This window comes from Sitophilus oryzae, unplaced genomic scaffold, assembly GCF_002938485.1.
Source record: "Sitophilus oryzae breed Bouriz unplaced genomic scaffold, Soryzae_2.0 scaffold_863_pilon_pilon, whole genome shotgun sequence".
Taxonomy (NCBI): domain Eukaryota; kingdom Metazoa; phylum Arthropoda; class Insecta; order Coleoptera; family Curculionidae; genus Sitophilus; species Sitophilus oryzae.
The window spans coordinates 150,848-175,073 of NW_022147487.1; the positions used below are offsets into that span (position 1 = coordinate 150,848).

General features: G+C 32.1%; 1 protein-coding gene across 1 annotated transcript; it reads left to right on the forward strand.

The window, feature by feature from the left end:
• Positions 1-20,027: 20,027 nt before the first annotated feature.
• Positions 20,028-24,154, forward strand: LOC115890340. Its single transcript, XM_030910532.1, has 7 exons — positions 20,028-20,229; positions 20,342-20,424; positions 20,981-21,341; positions 21,866-22,090; positions 22,145-22,330; positions 23,761-23,915; positions 23,972-24,154. Exons 1-7 carry the CDS (start codon positions 20,223-20,225, stop codon positions 24,152-24,154), a joined length of 1,200 nt encoding a protein of 399 aa, XP_030766392.1. The 5' UTR covers positions 20,028-20,222.
• The last annotated feature ends 72 nt before the right edge of the window (positions 24,155-24,226 follow it).

Genomic DNA, 24,226 nt, shown 5'->3' on the forward strand with positions numbered 1-24,226 from the left:
TAAAACAAAAGGCTATTTATCATATTTCGTTCGGCGAGAGAGATTTGCAACAAAATGGCGCAATGCTAATGGGCTCAGCTCATTCCGATTCCCATGCTATTCGGTTCCGATTAAAAAACGATATCTTTGTCGGATAGTCGCGTTTTTTTTGTGCAATTTCTTGCTTTTACCAGGCTACCGTTTAGTTGCTGAACGCTCATTTGAATACAAAACCTATGAGAGCGAGACGAATTTCGCACACAATAAACTGTTTTAGAATATTGTAATGAAATTATACCGATTGTGATTAGAACAGATATCTATTCTTGAGATGAATTCGTTTTTTTCTTCGCCATTGCTAAATAATTCATCACACAAAATAGAATTTTTTGAACATGGGGGCCTGAGCTCCCAATCCTACAAACCCCCAAGCCTTCTGTACCACAGGCACCCTGCTGGCGGCGACTATATAGGCGCTTCTGACGACTTGCCCCTAGAAGCAATAGTAACTTTTGAACACATCAAAAAATGCAATCAGATGCGCATTAATCAAACCGAGAAAAACGAAAAAATAAGCAAACAAACCACGCTTTCAGTACCTTTACAAGAATACAGGGTTGTTCACCACATACGACACGGAGTATTGTAGCTAAACGATGAGATTTTTACAAACTGTAAGTTTTGGGTTCGATGAAGGACTATTAGAGGTACAATTTAAAAATAATTTTACAAGATACAGAGTGTCCCAAATAAGTAAAAAATATCAAAGTTGTATTTTTTTAAATGGAACACCCTGTATATTATTACATTTTTAGTTTCTACGATTAAAATAAAGGTATATTTGATTAAGATTTATTATACTTAAACCTTTTTTGAAATATTTTCAATTTTGTGAAATTACAGTAAAAATTTAAGGCTTCATTTCTCCAAGGGTATCAAAGTTTTTAATACTAAATATTTACTGAAGTTTATTTACTGATCAGTTATTGTGTTGCAATAATAAAAATAATACTACCTTATACAGAGTGTCTAAAAATTTATTTTAAATAATTATTAGCTTCAAACGGCAATAACTTGTTTAATTTAAATGGAACACTCTGTATATTTTACGAGAATCAGATGCACAATTTAATTGTCTATCAAATTATATTATACCATTTTTTACCTATCTCTTTAAGTTTCCGTAGCAAATGCATTTTCTTGTAATTTAGAACTTATTTATCAATATACCCATGGACTATTGACATTTTAGATTATTTTTAAAGATGTACCAAATTTTTAAAAGTACAGATACTAATATTGTCGATATAATTCGTTTATTTCATTAAAAATAAAAAAAAAAATGTTTAAATATTTGTTAAAGAGGACCAATTAATATGATTCCAGTATTCAAACTACATTAACTGACTGTTTGCGTTGATTAATAATAATTGCTCCAAATACTAAAAACTGAATTTTGTATGGGCATTAGACAGTGTGATAAAAAGTAACACCTTAAAAATGATATTTCATTTATTAATAAATGCTTATTTATAACAATAGAGACTTTAATTTGAATTATATTGATTTCTGACTCAAATCCACATTTATTTATAATAATTTATTAACGAACACAATTAAGTATGTAATTAATTAGTATATGGGCGGAAATAATGGTGTTATATTTAATTAATGGTATACTCTTTTATAAAGATTTAAATAGTTTTCTTTTTGCATACAAATGGGCTAGTAATATTATCGTTTTGCTAAAAACGATAATACAATTTGATATACAATTTAATTGTGTATCTGATTCTCCTAAAATATACAGGGCATCCTATTTAAATTAAAGAAGTTATTGCCGTTTGAAGCTAATAATTATTTAAAATAAATTTTTAGACACTCTGTATAAGGTAGTATTATTTTTATTATTGCAACATAATAACTAATCAATATATAAACTTCATTAGATACTTAGTATTAAAAATATTGATACCCTTGGAGAAATGAAGCTTTAAAATTTTTACTGCAATTTCACAAAATTGAAAATATTTCAAAAACGGTAAGGTTTAAGTATAATAAACCTTAATCAAATTTACCTTTATTTTAATCGTAGAAACTAAAAATGTAATAATATACAGGGTGTTCCATTTAAAAAAATACAACTTTGATATTTTTTATTTATTTGGGACACTCTGTATCTTGTAAAAATATTTTTAAATTGTAGCTCTAATAGTCTTTTAACAAACCCCAAACTTACAATTTGTAAAAATCTCATCGTTTAGCTACAATACTCCTTATCGTATGTGGTGAACAACCCTGTATAGGGAAAAAAAGTTATTATTCTTCAAAACAGTTAAAAAAAAATTGGTCAAATGCGAGTTGCTAATTTTCATCCAGATAGGGACGTTAGTTCAGAAATTATTTGGAAAAAAAAATTGAAATGAAAATGAAAATTCTACACGATTTCTGCTACCGAAAAGAGTAGAGTGCATTCTACTAATTCTCTCTGCCTCTTATCCTATCGTGGTCATCTTTCGCTCGGAATCCAAGCTCGTGCGTTTCCGCGAGCAGCGCCATCAATCGCCAGCCGAAGAAAGGAATTTTAACTAATATTAATTCGCGTGCATTTCGCCCAACAACAACCACTATTCCAAAAGGTGGTCCCGTTGTTTTTTCCTCTTCTTCTTCTGCGTCTTGCGGTGGAAACAAATATTAATCTGGCCGATAAGCAAACAGCGAAACGTACACCGCGCGGCCGCTTTGCCGGCATTCTTCGGGAAATCGCGCTCGGGATGGGATACAAATTTGAATTCAGAGGCGTACAACTCAAAAGCTTTGATGCGAGGGTTGTCTTTTATATTTTGCATTTAGAGATCTCAGAGAAAAACAGTAGAGAAATTATTTTTCGAAGTATTCTCCACGAAGAAAAATGCATTTTGCCTCCGTTGGAACCAATTCTGAAAGCAGTGTTCCACTCACTTGTTGTACCGTCAAAATTGCATTTTTGAAGACGCTGACCGCATCTTCTGAAGACTAGAACTTTTGGCCACGAAGTCTTTTCTCAGAAAAAAATGGAGAAGATCGTGCAGAGGAATGGGAATACTATTTAACGACGAAACAACTCTATACAACCTTCACTTTGCTGATGTGGTATATAATGACCCAAGATAAGGAAGATCTACAATTATGACAACAAGACTTGTGAACGGGTATGAAAAGTGGGTAGCATTTCTAACTTTCAAGAAATCTTGCAAGACTCTTAAAATTTCTTGCATAATAAAGTCTTGTCTTATCTTGAAATTCAAGACAAGAAATTTTGAAAGTCTTGTCTTGAATTTCTTGCGAGACTCTTGTGCAACACCAGCCTAAACTCAGTAGTATGGTCCAAACACATCTCATATGAGAAATAACATACTATTTAGTATAATTATGTATGTAGTATAATTTTGTATGGATGTGAAACATGGCAGCTCACTTTGAATGGAACAACATCTATTAGCACTCGAGATAGACTACTGGCGAGGATCTGCGGGGATATCAAGAATGGAAAGAGTACCGAACTAAAAGATAAGGGAAAGTATGCATGTCCAGCAAACGATAATAGATGAAATAGAGAGAAGAGAGCTGGTATGGTATGGGCATGTAGAAAGAATGAGTGAGGACCGAATACCAGAAAGTCTTGAAATGGATACCAGCAGAAAAAAGAAAAAGGAAAAGATTAAAAGCAACATGGATTGGACGAGTACATAAAGCTACGTCAGAGAGGAATCTTCATCCAGGGGATTAGAAAAATAGGAAAGGCTAGTAAGGCTTACTTATTTATTTACCTACTGATATTACTTTGAAAGATATGTGTTTAATTCTTTTTGACTTCTAGTAATATTACAATAGTTTCAATTGCTTGGTATCTATAAATGTGAATATTTAAATCTGACTACGCCCATGTGGTTTAGCTAAACTATTCAGCAAGCTTAAAAGTTGATTTGCCGATTTCGTAGGGGCATTTTTCAAGACATTTTATTAATATCTGCGTCCATTTTTCGAATTTCCTAAAGCCAGTCGCTAAATCTTCTGGCGTTATGCGCCCAGACCCGGTTATGGTCAAACTAACTACTGAAATTTCTCGAAATTTATCACGGATGCGAATAAAAGTCTTTTTAATTGGAGAAAATAGAGCACTAGAAGCCTGAAAATAAATTTATTATACCTTGTTTTTGATCTATTGAGTAGGGCTTGTTTTAAATGGATCGAAGCGCAAGCTTTTTAAATGAGCGTATTTATTGAATTCTACTCTAAAATATATAATTAAATTTGATTATTAAATCTTAATTTTTACACAAATTCAACAATACTAATAACAAGTATCGTTGTGATGTGTAAAAAATAAGATTTAACAGTATAATTTATAAAATTATTAAATAAAATTAAAGCCAAACATGTGTAAATATTATTTATTATTTAAAGATTTTAATTATAAGTCAAATATTTAAACATCGTTTATTATAATAAAACAAGACCAACGTAATACGCCCAAAATTTTGTAAATGGAGTAAATATAAATAGGTACTTAAATGATAGCAAAAATAAATGACTTACATTATATTTTTAGGGCCACAAACAAAATGAATTGTCTAATAAAAACATATATAACAAATTAGTTTGAAAAACGTTTTGATGGTTTTGATCAAGTTTTGATAATTATTTTTGATAATATTATGATTGGCGCTATGACAACGACAATATTTTTTGAGAATTTGACAATAATATGACAATGGCCGTTGGAAACTATGGAAATTACAAAAAAAATCTGATTGAACGCCATCTGGCAGTAACTAGTAGCAACTTTTTAACCTAAAAATTAATTGCACTACCACCTAGCGCCCGAGGCTGGAACTATTTTATCTGAAATTTCCGTGGAAACGGTGGAACCGCTTTTGCTATTTCACTTTCCGGCCCCTGGCTGTGATCATCGTATTTTGACAGTTCAAAATGTCAGAAAAACTCGCGTTTTGTTGTAATAAAGAATATTGTGCAGCTTGAAAAACCAACAAAATTCTTTGTTTCAAAAATGAATCGCTTTGAAAATCATACTACATGCAAAATATGCGTGAAATTGTCTGATGTAATGATTAATTATCGTGCGATAACTTATTTACCCGCATTAATAGAGGATAGTGGCTCCCAGGGTTCGGAAGTAGTTAATTAAGACGTAATTTACCTGATTAACTACGTGTAGTTTTTCTTCTAAAACTACGTCTTTTCCCGTTCATTAACTACATGAAAACTACGTTAATAAACTATGTATTGATATTATGAATAATTTTCCTTTGTATGAGGTGTAATAGAGATAATATGATGTAAATATTATATTTAAAGCCATATTTCTCCTGTTTTCTTAAATACATTATGTGTTTTTAAAGCTTCAACTTATTATAACCTCACCTCAAACCTTTGACATTTGAAAGTTACACACATAGGTTACATAAACTACACACTCTACATAAACTACATTAACTACATGTAATGCAGTTTATGTAGTTTTTAAAAGTAACATGTAGTTTTCCGAACCCTGGACTGGCTCCTACTTGAAGAAAGAAAATTTGTTTCGAATTGTTCACGAATATTTGCATCTAAACTACTCAAAATTCAAAGTGCTAAATGGAAAAAAGGTGAATAAAATAGTGTCTAAATATTATATATATATTTCATTAGACATAGACATTTAATTCAGTCCATTTCAAGTCCTACATTTTTGCCATTAAGAAGAAAGGAGGTGTCCAAAGAATATAGAAAACATCTCAGCTTTATATTTGAAATGTATCGAAATTATCATGTAATCAGATAAAAACCAGAATCTCTCAAGAAGATATTCTATCATTATAAACGTCAAAAAATTTTCAGTATAATTCGCTGTTGGGTGCCTACAAGGAAAAAAAAATTCACTAAAATTTATCCGTTGCCATGGTGATTTGTCAAAAAATCACATTTTGACTGGTTAAAAATTATTACAGGTGTGGAATTTTCATGAAAATTTACTTTCTAGCACACAACCAGAGGATATTTGTATCACAGGTATAATATCAAGTTTATTATAATGATTTTCTTAGGTTCAAATAAAATGTTTTTGGGTGTTTGCGCGATCGTGCGATCCTTACCACTTTCATCTCGCTAGCTCGTGTGTCATGGCCTTGAAATTTTACTCCATCAAAAATCAATAATTTATTACCAACATGGGATCTACAAGTTTAATCAAACATAGATATAATTCTATTCTTTTTAAATTTCAGTTTTTAAATCTCGTTGGCTTTATAAACAAAATTTCAAAAACCGCGGAACAGGGAACGAAAAAGTAACCACAATTATAATACATTCATCGAAATTTCGGTTCTAAATTATAGTGTTTAAGCATCGGCGGACCCAAAACGGTTCGTTCTGATATGCATAAAACCGTAATGCTATGGCGACCGCCCCCAACAATTATTTTATTTCTTTATTCTCAGGGTCCGAGACGAGAACTTTGCTTATTCTTGCATGCATATTAATTTCTCAGCCGAATTATTAGTACTCTTGGTTGGCCCGTGTAATTTGGGTATACGAAGAACGGTTTACTCGGATGCACAAAAAGAAACCGTTTGTTTTTTTACAGTTTTTTTTTATTTCTGTTTTCAGCTATTCAATCCTTATGTCATACAGGGTGACAATTTGAAAACGAACAGCATTTAATATTGCCTCTACCGATGACAGCATGAAAATTTGGCGAAACACGTCAATTTACATATCAAGGGGGACAATTTTTGAGGCATTTGCTGTCGTGTTACTTTCAAACGCTTGACCCCCTAAATTTTAAATAGCAACCCATATTTCTTTTGCCATTTTTGTGTTTCTTATAGAATTCTACATAAACTGCATTATTTTTTTGAGAATTTTATAAGGAACACAAAAATGGTAAAAGAAATAGAGGTTGCCATTTAAAATTTTAGGGGTAGGTGCCCTGAGGGTTAAAGGGTTGAAAGTAACACGACAACAAATGCCTCAAAAATTGTCCCCCTTGATATGTAAATTGACATATTTCGCCAAATTTTCATACTATCATTAGTAGAGATAATATTAAATACTGTTCGTTTTCAAATTGCCATCCTGTATGTAAGAGATCACATTTTATTATTGTAAATCTCAAGACAGTAATGGAAATTCTCTTCCGAGGATTGTAGCTATATTATTTTATTTTCAATCACACCATGATTATACAGTGTGTACTGTAGTTTTAGACTTTCAATCTTTGAAATCAAATCCAAGTAAAAAATGACATAATACAACTTGATAGACAATTAAATTGTGCATCTGATTCTGGTAAATTATACAGGGTGTTCTATTTAAATTAAACAAGTTATTGCCGTTTAAAGCTAGTAATTTTTTAATATAAATTTTTGGGCACTCTGTATAAGCTAGTATAATTTTTATTATTGCAACACAATATCTGATCAATAAATAATCTTCAGTAAATATTGAGTATTAAAAGCTACGATACCCTTGGAGAATTGAAGCCTTAAATTTTTTACTGCAATTTCACAAAATTGAAAATATTTCAGAAACGGTAAGGTTTATGTGTGATAAACCTTAATCAAATTTACCTTTATTTCAATCGTAGAATCTAAAAGTAGAATAATATACAGGTTGTTTTATTTAAAAAAATACTCTGTATCTTGTAAAACTATTTTTAAATTGTAGCTCTAATAATCCTTCAACGAACCCAAAACTTACAATGTGTAAAAATCTAATCGCTTAGCTACAATACTCGTGTCGTGTGTGGTGAACAACCCTGTATATAGTCTGTCCAACGAGAAGATCCTTGACAGTGATAGATGTGTCTGTCATTTTAATTTCAAAGTAGTTTATTTTATTTTACAAAGAAATAAGTTGGTACAACTGGAACGCATAGCAGGAAATTAATATATGTATTTAAAATTTGACTGACAAGTAACTTCAAAATATTGTGAATAAAACTGCATAAAACTGAAAAAATGTAATCGAGTTATTTTGTTTAATAAAAAACGGTATGTGTTAATACAAAACAAACAAAAACAAGACACCAAATACCGAAAAATATAAAAAAGAACTATTTCTTACTTTCAAGCTTTATGAAACTTCCCGCTTCCCGCATTTATGATTATATTTTATCAATATAACGTATGTACAAATACAAATTTGTAATATTCCGCAGGAATAAATAAAACAACATAAATAAAACAAACTATTTTATTAATAATAACACTTACCAAATTTTATACCTCACAGGTTGATTAATTAACTTTAATCTTAATTTTTTTAAACCAGTACCTTTTGACATTATTTTTCTGCAGTACTAAAATCCATTATTTACCTATCGTGGGATGTCGATATTTTACAGCTACTCTCAGTTTTTAGTATGTGTTTAGTATGGTCCTTCTACCTCATTCGAGATGCACTTATCTACGACGAGATGGTATACGAACTTTATTGATAGTAACTTTATTGGTGTATCTGTATAAGACTTTCTGCCTGGCAGTGACTATTAACCATAACCTGTGCTCCCTACTGTTAATTTTCACTCGATTTTTCCTCCACTTGACTTCAAAAGACACAAAACACTCGTAATAGCACGAATCAAAATGCATCATCTTCCAAAACGCAGGGTATTTGACAAGAGTTGTCACAAAATTATAACCTATAATTTGGCAAGACTTTGACAAACGTCAAAAATCTAAAGGCGAGTTCATACGCATCGGCGTCCGTTTGTCGTTCATCGTTCCGTCAAAACAATAAAATTGAAATACGATCTGTCATTTTTGAAATAAACTAATAAAACTGGTTAAAAACAACAAGTGACGAATGACGAATTTATATTTAAACCCATCCATAGTTAGCTTAAAAATTATTAAAAACTTTTTTTAGTAAAATAAATAGATTGGTATGGGACGTCATCTGCTTTTCTTCTGTCATCGTCTGTCGAAATCTTACCTGAGAAAAAAAACAGAGTATAGCTGTGTGTCCCTTTCTGATATAAAATGCTTCTTTACGGCTATGTACGTGTAAAATGTATCTGTCTCAAAGTTACCCCGACAGACGGGGTTACTTTAGGACAACCTTAAAATGCAATAATTGAAGTAGGTAGGTACTGCTTAGAATTTTGATTTAATATTTTAGTTAATTTTTGTGTTATAATAAAGAGGTTAAATGACATTGCTTAGGATTAAATAATTCCTATAACAAGGACTATACAGGGTCCGGCAATAGTGCGTCGGGCATCTGTAGCTCCTAGAATTAACAACTTGAGAATTTTGTTTAAGTGCATACCTGAAGTATGTATCAGGATGTATTTCCCCTGTATATTATTATATTTTTGGCTTCCTTTCCGATCACTTTACATAACCCTAAGATATGAATAAATGCATTTTGATAGTTTCAGAGATATTAAAAAATAAATCAAAAATATATATTTTTTCAGCCCTTCTTAAAAAAATTATTAAAAATACAAAAACTGTTCTGAAAACAAAACTATTTTAGGTATTTACTTTAGATAGTCTGTACTTACTTTGCTATAAATATGAAAATCACAGGATGTTCAAAATTCTAAGCTAAACTTTCTAAAATGTAAAATAATTTTTCTTCGTTTTTTTTTAAATGGAACACCATGTATATTATTTTTTCAATAGATGGAGAATTAAAAAATGAACATTTTTTATATTTAGAGTATTTCAAAATTTTTAACGGTTTCGCAGATATTTGCGGTTTTATATTTCATATGGCATTTTCCACAGTAAATTTTTATCAAAGCCACCCAGTAATTTTTCTCTCGTATTTTACCATTGAAAGCGCCATATGAAATAATACTGTGTGTATCTGCGAAACCGTTAAAAATTTTGAAATACTCTAAATACAATAAATGTTCATTTTTAAACTCTCCATCTAATAAAAAAATAATATACAGGGTGTTCCATTTAAAAAAACAAAGAAAAAATATTTTATATTTTAGAAAGTTTGGCGTAGAATATTGAACATCCTGTATGAATTACGATTACCATATTTATAGCAAAGTAAGAACAGACCATCTAAAGTAAATACCTAATATCGTTTTGATTTCAGAACAGTTCTTGTATTTTTAATAGTCTTTTTAAGAAGGGCTGAAAAATATATATTTTTAATTTATTTTTTAATATCTCTGAAACTATGGAAATATATTTATTCATATCTTAGGGTTATGTAAAGTGATCTGAAAAGAAGCCAAAAATGCAATAATATACAGGGTGTTCCATTTAAAAAAAATCATCCAGGTCCGCTCACACTTTTTTGAGCCACCCTATTGAAGTTAAAATATTTTCCTGAAATACATCCTGGTACATAGTTTGGGTTTGTACTTAAACAAAATTCTCAAGTTTTTTATTCTAGGAGCTACAGATGCCCGACCCACTATTGCCGGACCCTGTATAAACGGAAAAAAACTAAAAATCTTACCAAAATTGCCCCTTTTTTTAAGTCATTTACGGCATAGAAAGCCTTGTCTAGTAAATAAGATTTCAATGCTTTGCGAAATGAAGAAAATGATGTTATGGATTTGATTTCAAATGGCAGGTGATTGTGCATTTTTTTCGAGTTATATAATAATGAACTTTTAACTAACTCTGAGCGTGGGGTAGGTAGATAAAGATCTTGCTCCGCGTTCCTGAGTGGATAAGTGTGAGATGACCTTTCTTGAGAAGCTAACACATGCTTACGTATTAGGCAAACGGATTCAAATATAAATAAGGAAAGAAGAGTTAATATTTTTTAAAGAAGTCCTGGCAATGAGTTCTGCTGTTTAGTCCTAGTGAATATCGAACAGCTCCCTTCTGGAGCTTGAAAATGCGGTCAAATTGAGTCGCGCAACAGAATGGGCAGGGCATATCTGAGGTGCGACTCAAAAAATGCATAATAAACAGTTCTAGCCACTGATAAGTTAAGCTCCTTAGAAACAGATCTTAATGCAAAACAGGCAGAGATTGATTTCTTCGACAAAGCGTCGATATGCATGTCCCATTTTAGAGAATTGTCTACAACAAGCCCTAATAATTTTACAGATTTTACGACGTCAATGGTGGTGTTGTTAAGTACAAAACGCTGTCGCGAGTTTTTATACGACAAAGCTTTAGTTTTAGAAATGTTGAGACTTAGGAGGTTCGAATCGCACCAAGATTTAATGGTGATTAAGTCATTTGATATAATCCTATGAAGTGCCGTGACGTCCTTGTTGCTCCAAGTGAAGCTAGTGTCGTCCGCAAAAAGACATATTTTACCACTGATGTTTATGTTAGCAATGTCGTTAATAAAAAGAAGAAACAAAATAGGGCCTAGTACTGAGGCTTGAGGTACTCCACATTCTATTTTAGTTATAGTAAGTACTAGTACTAGTTTACGGTAATGTAAACATTGCAGATGTGCTAGAAAATGTACTAAATATAATTGGACATTGATTTTTTTTAATTAATAAATTAGGACAAACTCACTAGTTCCTAAAATTTATATCGGTCATTACCAAGAACTGCAGCTCCATGTATTTTATGCCACATCACACACAGGACGCATTCTTGCCTATGTATATGTGTGACCTGGAAAATATAAAAACAGGAAAAGGAAAAAAAAAGCGTAGAGTAATAGCCTCTGCAGTAAACTCGGAGAAATTTTCTTACTGGTAATTCTGGATAAGCCCACACGCAATTCCAATATTAATATTAATAAGCCTTTAAATGATTAATGCTGGAAATCGTTTAATGGCAACACAACTTTTCCAGAGGTACGAGTTTTACACGGAAAAATTATTTATACATGATTCGCGTGAATTGGCTCGCTCACAATATGAATATTTATAATTTTCAATATTACATCTGATGCAACGATGTCATAGATATGGAATGTAGTTATGCTTAAATGCTAAAAAATGAGAGTGTTTTCGAAAGAGTTTCTGCTTCTGATGATAAGAGGTGATACACCCCTTAAAACGTTTTTTTTTTGGTTAAAGACATTTTTTTACTACTTAAAAGCCACTGACACCTGGTGGATTCTACGCAGTGGCATTTTAGAAAAAAAAATGTTTAGATTACTGATTCAGTTGCGAAATAAAGAGGTTCTTTTGAAAAAAATCAAAAAGTGTATTCCAATGTCCTAACCAACAGGTATTAACCAACAGGTATGGTAGGCTAAGATCGGCAAAAAAAAAGTTTTTTTAATTTCACTCAAAATGAGTTATTTGGTATGGTCTGTCTGTCTGTCTGTCTGTCTGTCTGTCTGTCTGTCTGTCTGTCTGTCTGTCTGTCTGTCTGTCTGTCTGTCTGTCTGTCTGTCTGTCTGTCTGTCTGTCTGTCTGTCTGTCTGTCTGTCTGTCTGTCTGTCTGTCTGTCTGTCTGTCTGTCTGTCTGTCTGTCTCTGTCTGTCTGTCTCGTCTGTCTGTCTGTCTGTCTGTCTGTCTGTCTGTCTGTCTGTCTGTCTGTCTGTCTGTCTGTCTGTCTGTCTGTCTGTCTGTCTGTCTGTCTGTCTGTCTGTCTGTCTGTCTGTCTGTCTGTCTGTCTGTCTGTCTGTCTGTCTGTCTGTTCGTCTGTCTCGTCTGTCTGTCTGTCTGTCTGTCTGTCTGTCTGTCTGTCTGTCTGTCTGTCTGTCTGTCTGTCTGTCTGTCTGTCTGTCTGTCTGTCTGTCTGTCTGTCTGTCTGTCTGTCTGTCTGCTGTCTGTCTGTCTGTCTGTCTGTCTGTCTGTCTGTCTGTCTGTCTGTCTGTCTGTCTGTCTGTCTGTCTGTCTGTCGTGTCTGTCTGTCTGTCTGTCTGTCTGTCTGTCTGTCTGTCTGTCTGTCTGTCTGTCTGTCTGTCTGTCTGTCTGTCTGTCTGTCTGTCTGTCTGTCTGTCTGTCTGTCTGTCTGTCTGTCTGTCTGTCTGTCTGTCTGTCTGTCTGTCTGTCTGTCTGTCTGTCTGTCTGTCTGTCTGTCTGTCTGTCTGTCTGTCTGTCTCTGTCTGTCTGTCTGTCTGTCTGTCTGTCTGTCTGTCTGTCTGTCTGTCTGTCTGTCTGTCTGTCTGTCTGTCTGTCTGTCTGTCTGTCTGTCTGTCTGTCTGTCTGTCTGTCTGTCTGTCTGTCTGTCTGTCTGTCTGTCTGTCTGTCTGTCTGTCTGTCTGTCTGTCTGTCTGTCTGTCTGTCTGTCTGTCTGTCTGTCTGTCTGTCTGTCTGTCTGTCTGTCTGTCTGTCTGTCTGTCTGTCTGTCTGTCTGTCTGTCTGTTTCCCGAGAATCTGGCCATTAGTTTTTGGTGGGGGTGGGGGGTTGGTAAGGGGGTATAGGAGGGAGTTAAAAATTTTAAAAAATCGTAACCCCAAAATTACAGTGGCTAGCGAAACGCGGTTTTCAATAATTTAAGATTAGGAATAATATTTGCAACAAAATTTGTAATAACATCAAAATCAGTCAAAGTTGCAGTTTTTGAGATAAAAACAAATTGGAAAAATTCTTTTACTTTGAAATTAAAAGAACTGCCTACCAACTTTTATTAACATATTTTAGTATGGGCGACTATATATGTACCTCCCGGCGCCAATTTTTTAGTAATTTACTTCTAAATGAAATACCTCGTTTCCTGATTTTACTTGGTAAAAACTAATTACAAATCAAACGATATTCCGCAACACGTAAACCAAAATGGCTGCCTCATAATGGCGATGTTTAGTTCACAGTAAAGAAATTGGAAAAAAATCCTCTGCAATTTTATATTATTGCATATTTCATGAAATTATTTAAATCGTTTGTTTTTCTAATTATACTCTACTATGTCGAACTAACTATCTAGTGTAGAAACAACGTTTTTCTTATAAAAATGTTTAAATTGTTTATCTACGTCAGTGAGTTAAGAAGCTCTTAACTCACGTATTTTGAGTGAGTTAAGAGCTTCTCAACTCACGCATTTTCATTACCGCACTCCTTGTTTAGATGACTACCAAAGAGAAAAAAATATTTTCTAAAACATTTATTTTGCACTAAATTGGAAAAATATGTTATAGTACCTTTTCATTTCCATAGTTGTGTACTTTTTTTTCGGTGAACCATTTTTCATACTTAGAGTATGATATTCATACTTCTGTTTCGATCTTGCTGGAAGCAATCCAGAAATGGCTCTGAATGCCTCTTCTTCAATGTCAGAGGGAATATTTTCCGCAACGCTCATTTTTTAATATTTTTTTAATATATCAATATTGTTTACTGTCATATTGACATTGCCATGCATGGTGTTATTTGGACAAAGGTATTAAGGTAATTGATTTTTAAGATAGGTGTATAGTTAAGTACAATAATTTTTAAAATTCATTGTGTGTTTTATAGTTAGACGTAGATAAAATATTGTACAATACACGCGAGTTAACTCCATTAAGATACTTGTGTGATTACACAGTAACTCACTTGTATCGCAAATATCTATTAATTTACTGACTACCAACTAAACCAGAATTTAAGTCAACCACATCGTCCTATTGCTGCCAAAGGTCACTAAGTAACATTTTTCCGAACAACCAAATTCAATCACTAACTATGTTTTAAAGCGGAGAATCGATTACAAAAGTCATTAACTACGATTCCTGGCTATTTATGTTTTATTTTAATACCGAATAGTTACTAACTATAACATCTTTATGCAATGCAATTCATTTTTAGACGCATTTTTCTCGGAAGTAATAAAAAGTAAGTTAGTGACTTTTGGCAGCAATGGGACGATATATGACACCCCCATCGCGTTCAAGCAAAGTTTGTTGATATGGTTCTTCCTTAATCTTTTTGTTCACAGGTTTGAAATTATCGAACTGTTCAACCGAAATACCATTCAAATTAGACACAAACACTCTGTATATAAAACTAGTAAAACTGAACTGCCAGTTGTCACTGCGGGACGTCGTTTTTGATGGATAGAGAGACCTGGGGCCGGTGGATTTACACGAAAAAATCTATCTTTGTTTGAAGTTAACTGGAACTAGATCGGGACAGCGCATTAACATATGCGGCTAGATTATTTCTAGATTACGTTAGTTTTGGAAAAAAAACGACCTGAAGATTGAGTGGAGCTGTAATAATTTCGGTTCTGTATTACGGTGTGATAATTTGAATAATATCAATCAAAAATTATAGTATATAAGTTATTTTTTTACCAAAAGAAATGAATTACCGGGTATACAAATAAAATATTTACTAGCTTGGATACTTCTGCTTTCTACTACAATAAAATGGTATTTTATCGTCGACCGAAAAAATTAATTCACGAGCGATGAAATCGCGAGTGAATTAATTTCAAGAGGCGATAATGCAATTTTATCGTCGTGTATAAAACAATATTTTATTTCCATTAGCGAGTTATGTTTTAAAAAATATTCAGAAATTATTATTTCAAGGAATATATTAGGAGTAGAAAAAAATATTTTACTGGTTTGGCGTTGGTTGCTATGTAATTTGACAAATAAATGAAGCTGTATCTTTAGTTGTCAGTTTTGAGTCAATATTTTTTAATTCTCTTTCGTGTCGATTGCTGATTGAATTGGAGCCAGAAATGGCTCAAAACGAAATAAGTAAATTACCAACAGATATTCAGGCTGAGGCGACAAACGCCATATGCAAACTACTTCCATTTAAATCCCGAATAACTTATGAAAAGGAATACAAAAATTTAAAAAAATGCAAGCATTTAAAAAACATGCGAGAAGAAATAAAGTTTTTAACCTATCCTCGCTGTTAAAGTATCATTTAATCTACCTTTTCGGTTAAAGTACTATTTTATCTACTATTTTTGATAGATATAAGGCAATTTTAACAGTTGCTATGGAACAAAGTAAATAATCAATCTTAAAACTATACAGATAGTTCATAATCATAAGCGAGTATCTGTTTACTGAGCCACCGTCATGCTACTAAATCTAATTAAAAATGGATATGGAATAAAAAAATCTCTAATCTCTTTCAGAGATCTTCAGTCGGGATTAAAAATCCTTAATCTTTGAGCTCGTACTAGACATATATTATGTAAAGTGAATCTAAGAACCCTCTCTACACTGATAAAAATAATTCTAGTAATTTCTTGAAAAAAGCCTGGGTACCACTGAAACAAATATGCAAAAAAAATTAGAAAGCTTTTTGTAAAACACCACTTTGTAGAATACAAAAGGAAATCAGTTTGTCAGTAGATTTTTCTGGTGAAGAAATTTACTTAACCAACAAAAAATATTTAAAAAGTACATGTACTGCCAAAATGTCATTTTACTGCCAAGCGACTGCCAATGACTGCGAAGAAATTGATGAAATGACTTCTTATCGGTGAACTTAAGCTTAAACTGGGCTTTTAATCATCTTTTAATTGCATACTACAAGAAAAATATACCTATATAGAATTGCCGAATTCCAGTTTTTCACAGTTTACAGGAATACTGGAATCAGTTAACTGGAATTTAAGATATATTTGTACAACAAGGCCTAAATATATCATCTCCAGTACTATTTTTAGTTTTATTGTCATTAAATTAGTAATTTTATGAATTTGAAAATAAGAGCAATTGAAGTACGACAGAGTCACCATTTTAGTTTTCTAACTAAGGATAACTAAGGATTCTAATATTCTATAAACTTGAAGAGAAAATTTTTATGTGTGTATGCTTTTTTTCTTCCTATAAACCAAAGTAGACGAGGCCGACGATGAGAAACGGTCGCTTCTCTATTTTTTTGCCTCTTTCTCTCGAGTAAACTGGCCGCTGAACTGGAGGAATTTAAATCGGGAATCAAACAGTAGCGGAGCGGAGGCGACATCCTGGCCGGCCGGGCGGAATGGGATGGGCGAAGATGAGGTGTCCCGCGGGGTATCAAAACAGGCACGGACTGGCAACAACCAGGACACATCCGTTTTACAATACTTTCCGTTACTTTTTTATTTTTAAATAAATAAAGTTCAATATTTTTAGGATTCCGTACCCAAAGGGTAAAAACGGGAACCCTATTACTAAGACTTCGCTGTCCGTCCGTCCGTCCGTCTGTCACAAAGGTCTATCTTATGAACCGTTATAGCTAGACAGTTGAAATTTTCACAGATAATGTATCTATGTTGCCGCTATAAGAACAAATACTAAAAACAGAATTAAATAAATGTTTATAAATAAAAAAGTACTTTCACTAATCATTATCTTTTAAGTAAGAATTTTACATAGAATCTTTCAAGTTTTCGGTGGCCGGGTAAATATAAAGTTGAATATAAAGTTGAATAGGGTAAATATAATTTAGGGTAAATATAAAGTTGAATATCTCTTGAACTAAAAAACATTTTGAGATGCGGTTTGGACCAGGTTTTAGATGCATCTATTGTGATTAAGATGCTATGTGGGTTTCGAAAATATATTTAGCGAATTCTCGTATACAGGGTGTTTTATAAGAGTGTGAAAATTTGGTCAAGTATCTTTTTTACCGCAAAATACGACTTTTTTTTCGAAAAATATGCATTTTTAGTCATACGTATGGCCCTAAATGGTACAAAAAGCTGTGTGCATATGCCAAAAAATTATTGATATAGAGTGTATCTAAAAGCAGATAACTAACACTAGTTAAAAAAAACTTCAACATCAGAATAATATTTTTATTTATAAAATAAGTAGATAAATAATTATAATAAAATTGTTTAAAAAAGTTTATTTAATATAAAATATATTTTTTGAACACCCTGTATACATCGGTCCAAATTTCTGTACAGCTAGTTTAAGATACACGCTATATCAATATATTGTGGACCCATGCAAAATGTACAATGCCTTTTGTACCATTTAGGACCCAATGTATGACTATTGTTTACAGTCCCGCAATTTTGCGGATCCGCGGGATTGATTGCTTTAATCCCGCGGATTTGCGGGATTGAGATTTTGGTGCGGGATTGCATTCCCTAGCTATGACGTTGGAGCCTTAATAAGGCAGGTTCGAATCCTAGTCAAGGCGACATTTTTTTAATCGTTTTTTTTTTTAATTTTTACATATTTTTACGTATTTATTATTGATTAATACAATTTTTAGTAATGTGTTTATTCATTTTTTTTAAATTACTGTTACGTTTTTCGTCGGTTCCGTGTGGATAGAAAGTCACAATTTATTTAAACACTATTTATTTAACACTAATTAACAAAAACAATAACGATAAAAGACTTATAGAACTATTTACAAACGATTTATAACTAAGAATTTATTTTGAATTTTAGCGCGTCAACTCAACTGGTATATTTATAACTGCCCCCTGTAGGCCACCGCCGCCGGCTTTTATACCGACAGGTAAAGAACTCTAGAATTGTCCATAGATCGTTAGGTGCGTAGAGAAGGTTTTCGAATGTTCTCGTATGTACTAGTCCATTCCAGTGGGACTCGATTTTTCTCGAACGAATGAATCATTGCGGTGTCTATGCGATGTTAAGGTCATCCGAGGGCGGGCCATATTGTGAGGTTAGGTCGAGTCCACACCGGCCCCCAACATTACTTAGGGTGGCTGCAACGACCTCCCGTAATCCTGCGGTTAAAACAAAACAATTGGATTTTATATATAAAAAATAGCTGTTATGTTTTAACAGCATGATTACGGGACGTCGTTGCAGCCACCCTTATACGCGCATTCAAAATTTTAGCTAAAGCGGAAAAAAAGTTTATAATAATATAGTGTCTAATCTTGTATAGATAATGAATGGTACGGAACCCTTCGTGCGCGAGTCCGACTCGCACTTAACCAATTTTTTAAATATTGTGAATGATCGGAAACTAAAAAGTATAAAGTGTAATTGAAACCACTAATTTATTCCACTAATTGCGAGGTTCTGAATGAAGTTTTAGTTTTATTTATTTAGATGACTTCTATCTAGAAACCTAAAAATGTATACTGGACACTGGCCTCTGAGTACGACCCTGCCTCGGTACCATCATAACGCTAAACTGAACATCTATCACGAGCGGTTTCTTGGTACCCTTCATCTCGATTTCGGGCACACCATCGGCCCGACCCAGGCCTTTTATCATTTTTATTTAAACTCATGTCATTCAAATTAAGATTTCAAAAATTTCGATTCGGGCAGAGACGCGCCAGCTCAACCAAAAACGATGAGGTGCTCTCTGATGAGGAGGAGATGGAAAAAAACAACACGAAAAGCCCCGCGGATGACGGGTCTACTGTTTCGGCTTTCAGGAGCCAAAGCTTATAAACCTTCGCGTTTGGCTTTTTTAAGATTCTTTTTTTTTGTTCGCCTTTGTTGCGTTGTGACTTTTTAATTAACAGAATAAACAGTGAGAGAAACATAAAGAAAAAATGAGGAATTGAGTCTAAAAGTGTTGAAGAATGTCATGAAACAACCATCTGAAAATCTTTGATTATTCTCTCTCTTTGATGATTCTAATTCGTACAGTACGAAAAATTTAAATTTGTCAGGAAAAAAGAAAATACAACATTTCATGTATTAAACTTGTAATTTTTGTAAGATACGTCGAACCCAAGTACTATCATTGCCTTATTGATATCATTGGCAATTTATTACAAGTATTTTCCTTGCTTTTTTTTTAAAAACGATAAAAAATATATTTTAAATCAGTATCGCCATCTCAGTTATAGACTAGAATATCATGGATAAGAAGATATATGATTAATACAAAAAAAAACAATAATTTTGTCGTATTTTATTGTTTTCGACTGAAAAATCAAACATTTTAAGTAGTGTGTAGCTTGTAGCGCCATCTAGCCGCCACAATCGAAACTAATACATTGAAAATATATGGCGCCATCTATTAGGAAATAGTCACGGTTCCAATTAACAGAATTCTATTATATTAAAATGTGGCGCCATCTAAGAGATAATAGCCAAACTATAATTTATTAAAACTGTGGCACCATCTAGGAAAAAATAGTTTAAGTATATATTAAAAGATTTCTTTACTGTTAATATGGATAGTGCCATCTGTTAGCAAATAGCCTAAGTTATTTATTATTTTAAAACATGCGCCATCTCTCGCAGATAATCTAAATTAATAATTCTCTTTTTTCCTTTCGAACTCCAAATGCCATTGTCAAAATCATCTGGAAGAAAAGTTCTTTGTTTGTAAACAAGATAAATATAAATACAGATATTTTTAACTTTAAATAAGCGTCTATAGTGAAAATTACACGCCTTTTGTGCAGTTTTTACCCATGATTATATAAACTAGACGTTATATTCTCTTCATAAAGCTAGCAATAGAATGGAAGGTGAGTAGCGATAATCGTACTTATTGCGTCGTATTTTTGATTGGTATCTTCAAGGCACACATCGTATCTTTGTTGAAAGCGCTTATTTTTAATGCTTTCTTTAAAATTTCAGGAATGGCAGAGAAAAATATATCAAAAAATAGTCTGTATCCAGACCTTCCCACGCATGAACCTCATATAGCGACTTTGTACAATGTAAGTAAATAAAATTGTTACTATATAAATTTTTTAAACTATAATAACGGTATTCATAACATATTACAAGTATTTAGGTGCTATTTTTGCATATACTAGTTCTGTTTTATTGAACTCTTTAGAAGCTTCATAATAACTACATACAGTACAGAATAAAACAAGGTTTTACTTGATAAGATTTTATTTATACTCACAAATCGCATGTACCAGGAAGTCAAAAGGTCATTTCTGTGGTTGATATTGATATTGTTTGTTTTGTATATAAATATTCAAGGACAATGCCTTTGCCCATGACATTTTCCTCTTTAAACTAAAATTACAAATGCTCTATAATGTCTATATTAAATATTAGTTGACGACATTATTATTGAGCATTCGTAATTTTTACTTATCTTTACTTATTGCCCCCTAAAGGGATAAAAAAATCTATTGTGCTTTCACTGATGTTATAACCTTTGAACAAAATTTCATACTCTACTATACTTATATTCCCTGAAAGGGATGAATTTATAACTCAACTACAGGTATTATCTCTCTTATTTTTGTTTAATTTTAGGAACCACTAACAGCAACAAACAGCAACCCTCCAAATAAAAATAATACACCTCCTATTACACAAAACAACCCTTCTTCTACGCCTCCCGATTATAACTCCCTATATCCCTCACTAGAAGACGATATTAAACCTTCACCAATCCGTAAACACTACACCACATTTCTTCAAGAATACATCGAAAAAATCGAGGAAATCATCGATAAATTAAAAGAAATCAGGACTAGAGCTGAAAATTACCATTATAAAAACAACGTTGCCAAATTATCAGGCACGGTAGTGGGAACAACAGGAGTTGCACTGGTTGTAGGGTCTCTGGCATGGGCCCCTGTGACTGCAGGAAGTTCCCTGATACTAGGAGCAGGTTAGAGCATATTAAAAGTTATTTTTTACGCGGAAAAATAGTCTTTTACGTTTCACTATTTGTTACACGTAAAAACTATTTGCTACACCTAAAACACTATTTTTACGCATAAAAGAGTATTTTTACGTGTAAAAACTACTTGTTTCACATAAAAAGTTATTTTTACGCGTGAAAAATAGTTTTATAGGTTACATTTATTTGTTACAAGTAAAAACTATTTTTACGCATAACAAACTATTTGTTACTTGTAAAAAATTATTTGTTACACGCAAAAACTATTTTTACGTGTAAAAACTACTTATCACCCGTAAAAACCATTTTACGCGTAAAAAGTATTTTTAAATTTATTTTACTTTTTCAACATTTCAAACTATACTTTTCCAAACATGTCCTTCAGATTCTTCATTTTAATAACTGTTAGTATGAAGTTTCACTTCAAATACGCACACATAGTGCACACACATTTTTTTTGTTTAATTTAGTGTAAGAAAACACTAAATTTTCTTTTAAATTAACAATACTAGGTGGAGCAGTTATGTCAGTAACAGGCAGCCTGACTAATGTGATAACAGACTATGTAGACTATAAAACAACAGCAATCATTATGGAAGATATCAAAACCCTCTCTAAAGAAAAAGAAATGTTTGATGTGTGGATGCAAAAAAGTCTTTCCCACTTCAACGAGTGTATTGATCAGCTTGTCTCAGAAGGAGTAAGCAGGGATGTTGCCATTTCTACTATAATTGAAGGCAAATAATTATTTTTTCCGTCTTTGTCTTTTTTTTAAACAAAATATTTTTTAGGTATAGCAAAAGGTGCTATAAACATTTTAGAAAAACCAACTAATGCAGTTTTAACTACGTTGAGTACTGCCGCAAAATTGCATCATTTAGAACATATTGCCATTGGTACTTTGCCTGTTTTAGGCAAGACTTTCCATATAACTGAGAAGAGTTTTCAGTTTGTCTACAATGTGCTGGGATTAACAGGTATACACCGCTTTAAACTAAATAATAATGTTATGTTAACTAGTGTTGACAGGTAATGAAAAATCTACGTATGCAACTGACAATACACAGAATCCTAAGTTTTTCTTTTTTTTAATAATTTTGAAAAAATATATTTCATATTTTTGCTAACCTTTCTTTTTGAAACACTCTGTAAAATACAAAAACAGGCTTCAAATAAAAAATAAGTTGGGTTATATTATGTCAGTTTTTGAATTTATCAGGGATGGGTGGGTAAAAGTTCTTGGCGTAAAATCTATTTTTTACATGTAAAATAGTAAGTTGAAAAAATTATATTTCATGTTTTGCCTAAACTTTTTTTTTTTGAAACACTCTGTAAAATATAAAAAATGAGTAGGGCTATATTATGTCAGTTTTTTGAATTTATCAGGAATGGGTGGGTAAAAGTTCTTGGCGTAAAAAACTATTTTTACATGTAAAATAGTAAGTTGAAAAAAATTATATTTCATGTTTTGCCTAAACTTTTTTTTGCAACACTCTGTAAAATATAAAAAATGAGTAGGGCTATATTATGTCAGTTTTTTAATTTATCAGGGATGGCTGGGTAAAAGTTCTTGGCGTAAAAACTATTTTTACGTGTAAAATAGTAAGATGAAAAAATTATATTTAAAATTTTGCCTAAACTTTTTTTGAAACTCTATAAAATATAAAAAATGAGTAGGGCTATATTATGTCAGTTTTTGAATTTATCAGGGATGGGTGGGTAAAGTTCTTGGCGTAAAAACTATTTTTACGTGTAAAATAATAAGATGAAAAAATTATATTTCATGTTTTGCCTAAACTTTTTTGAAACTCTGTAAAATATAAAAAATGAGTAGGGCTATATTATGTCAGTTTTTTGAATTTATCAGGGATGGGTGGGTAAAGTCCTTGGCGTAAAAAACTATTTTTACGTGTAAAATAATAAGATGAAAAAAATTCATTACATGTTTTGCCTAAACTTTTTTGAAACTCTGTAAAATATATAAAATGAGTAGGGCTATATTATGTCAGTTTTTTTGAATTTATCAGGGATGGGTGGGTAAAAGTTCTTGGCGGAAAAAACTATTTTTACTGTAAAATAGTAAGATGAAAAAATTATATTTCATGTTTTGCCTAAACTTTTTTTTGAAACTGTAAAATATAAAAAATGAGTACGGCTATATTATGTCAGTTTTTGAATTTATCAGGGATGGGTGGGTAAAAGTTCTTGACGTAAAAAACTATTTTTACGTGTAAAATAATATAAGTTGAAAATTTCAAATGAACCTATGGTTCTAAAAATTTAGTACAAAGTACAAAATAAAAACTAAAATCGGCATTTATTACATTACAAGTTAAAATATTTGCACTTCTTTAAGAAACACCCTTTATAATCTTAAGGAGTTAATCTAAAATTTACATTTTTTAAGGGAGAACTATACCAACTTTAATGAAGGACTTCGCCAAAATATCAGGAATTTTATCTATGGCATTCGTAGTAGCCGATATATCTTTACTCATTAAAGATCTGTCTTCAGAACATCCCTCAGTAGAAATCATTGATAAGGGACTCAAACAGTTAGAGGTAAACTCGAAATAAAATGTTTTTTTTTTTCTAGATTTTAAAATAATTTTATACAGGATGAAAAAAATATTTTGGAAGACCTTTTGGACATAATTGTGGCAGCTGGAGGCTGTAAAGAACATGTCTTAGAAAAGGCTCTGAAAGATATGGGAATGATAGAAGACGAAGAATTATTACTCAAAGATTTCGTGGTTAATGATGAAGAATTTCACGAAAAAGCTGGAATTAATGCACAGTGATATATTTTTTAAAAAAATATCTTGTAAATAATTTTTTTACCTAATAGATTGCACAAATCTCAAGTAAAAAGA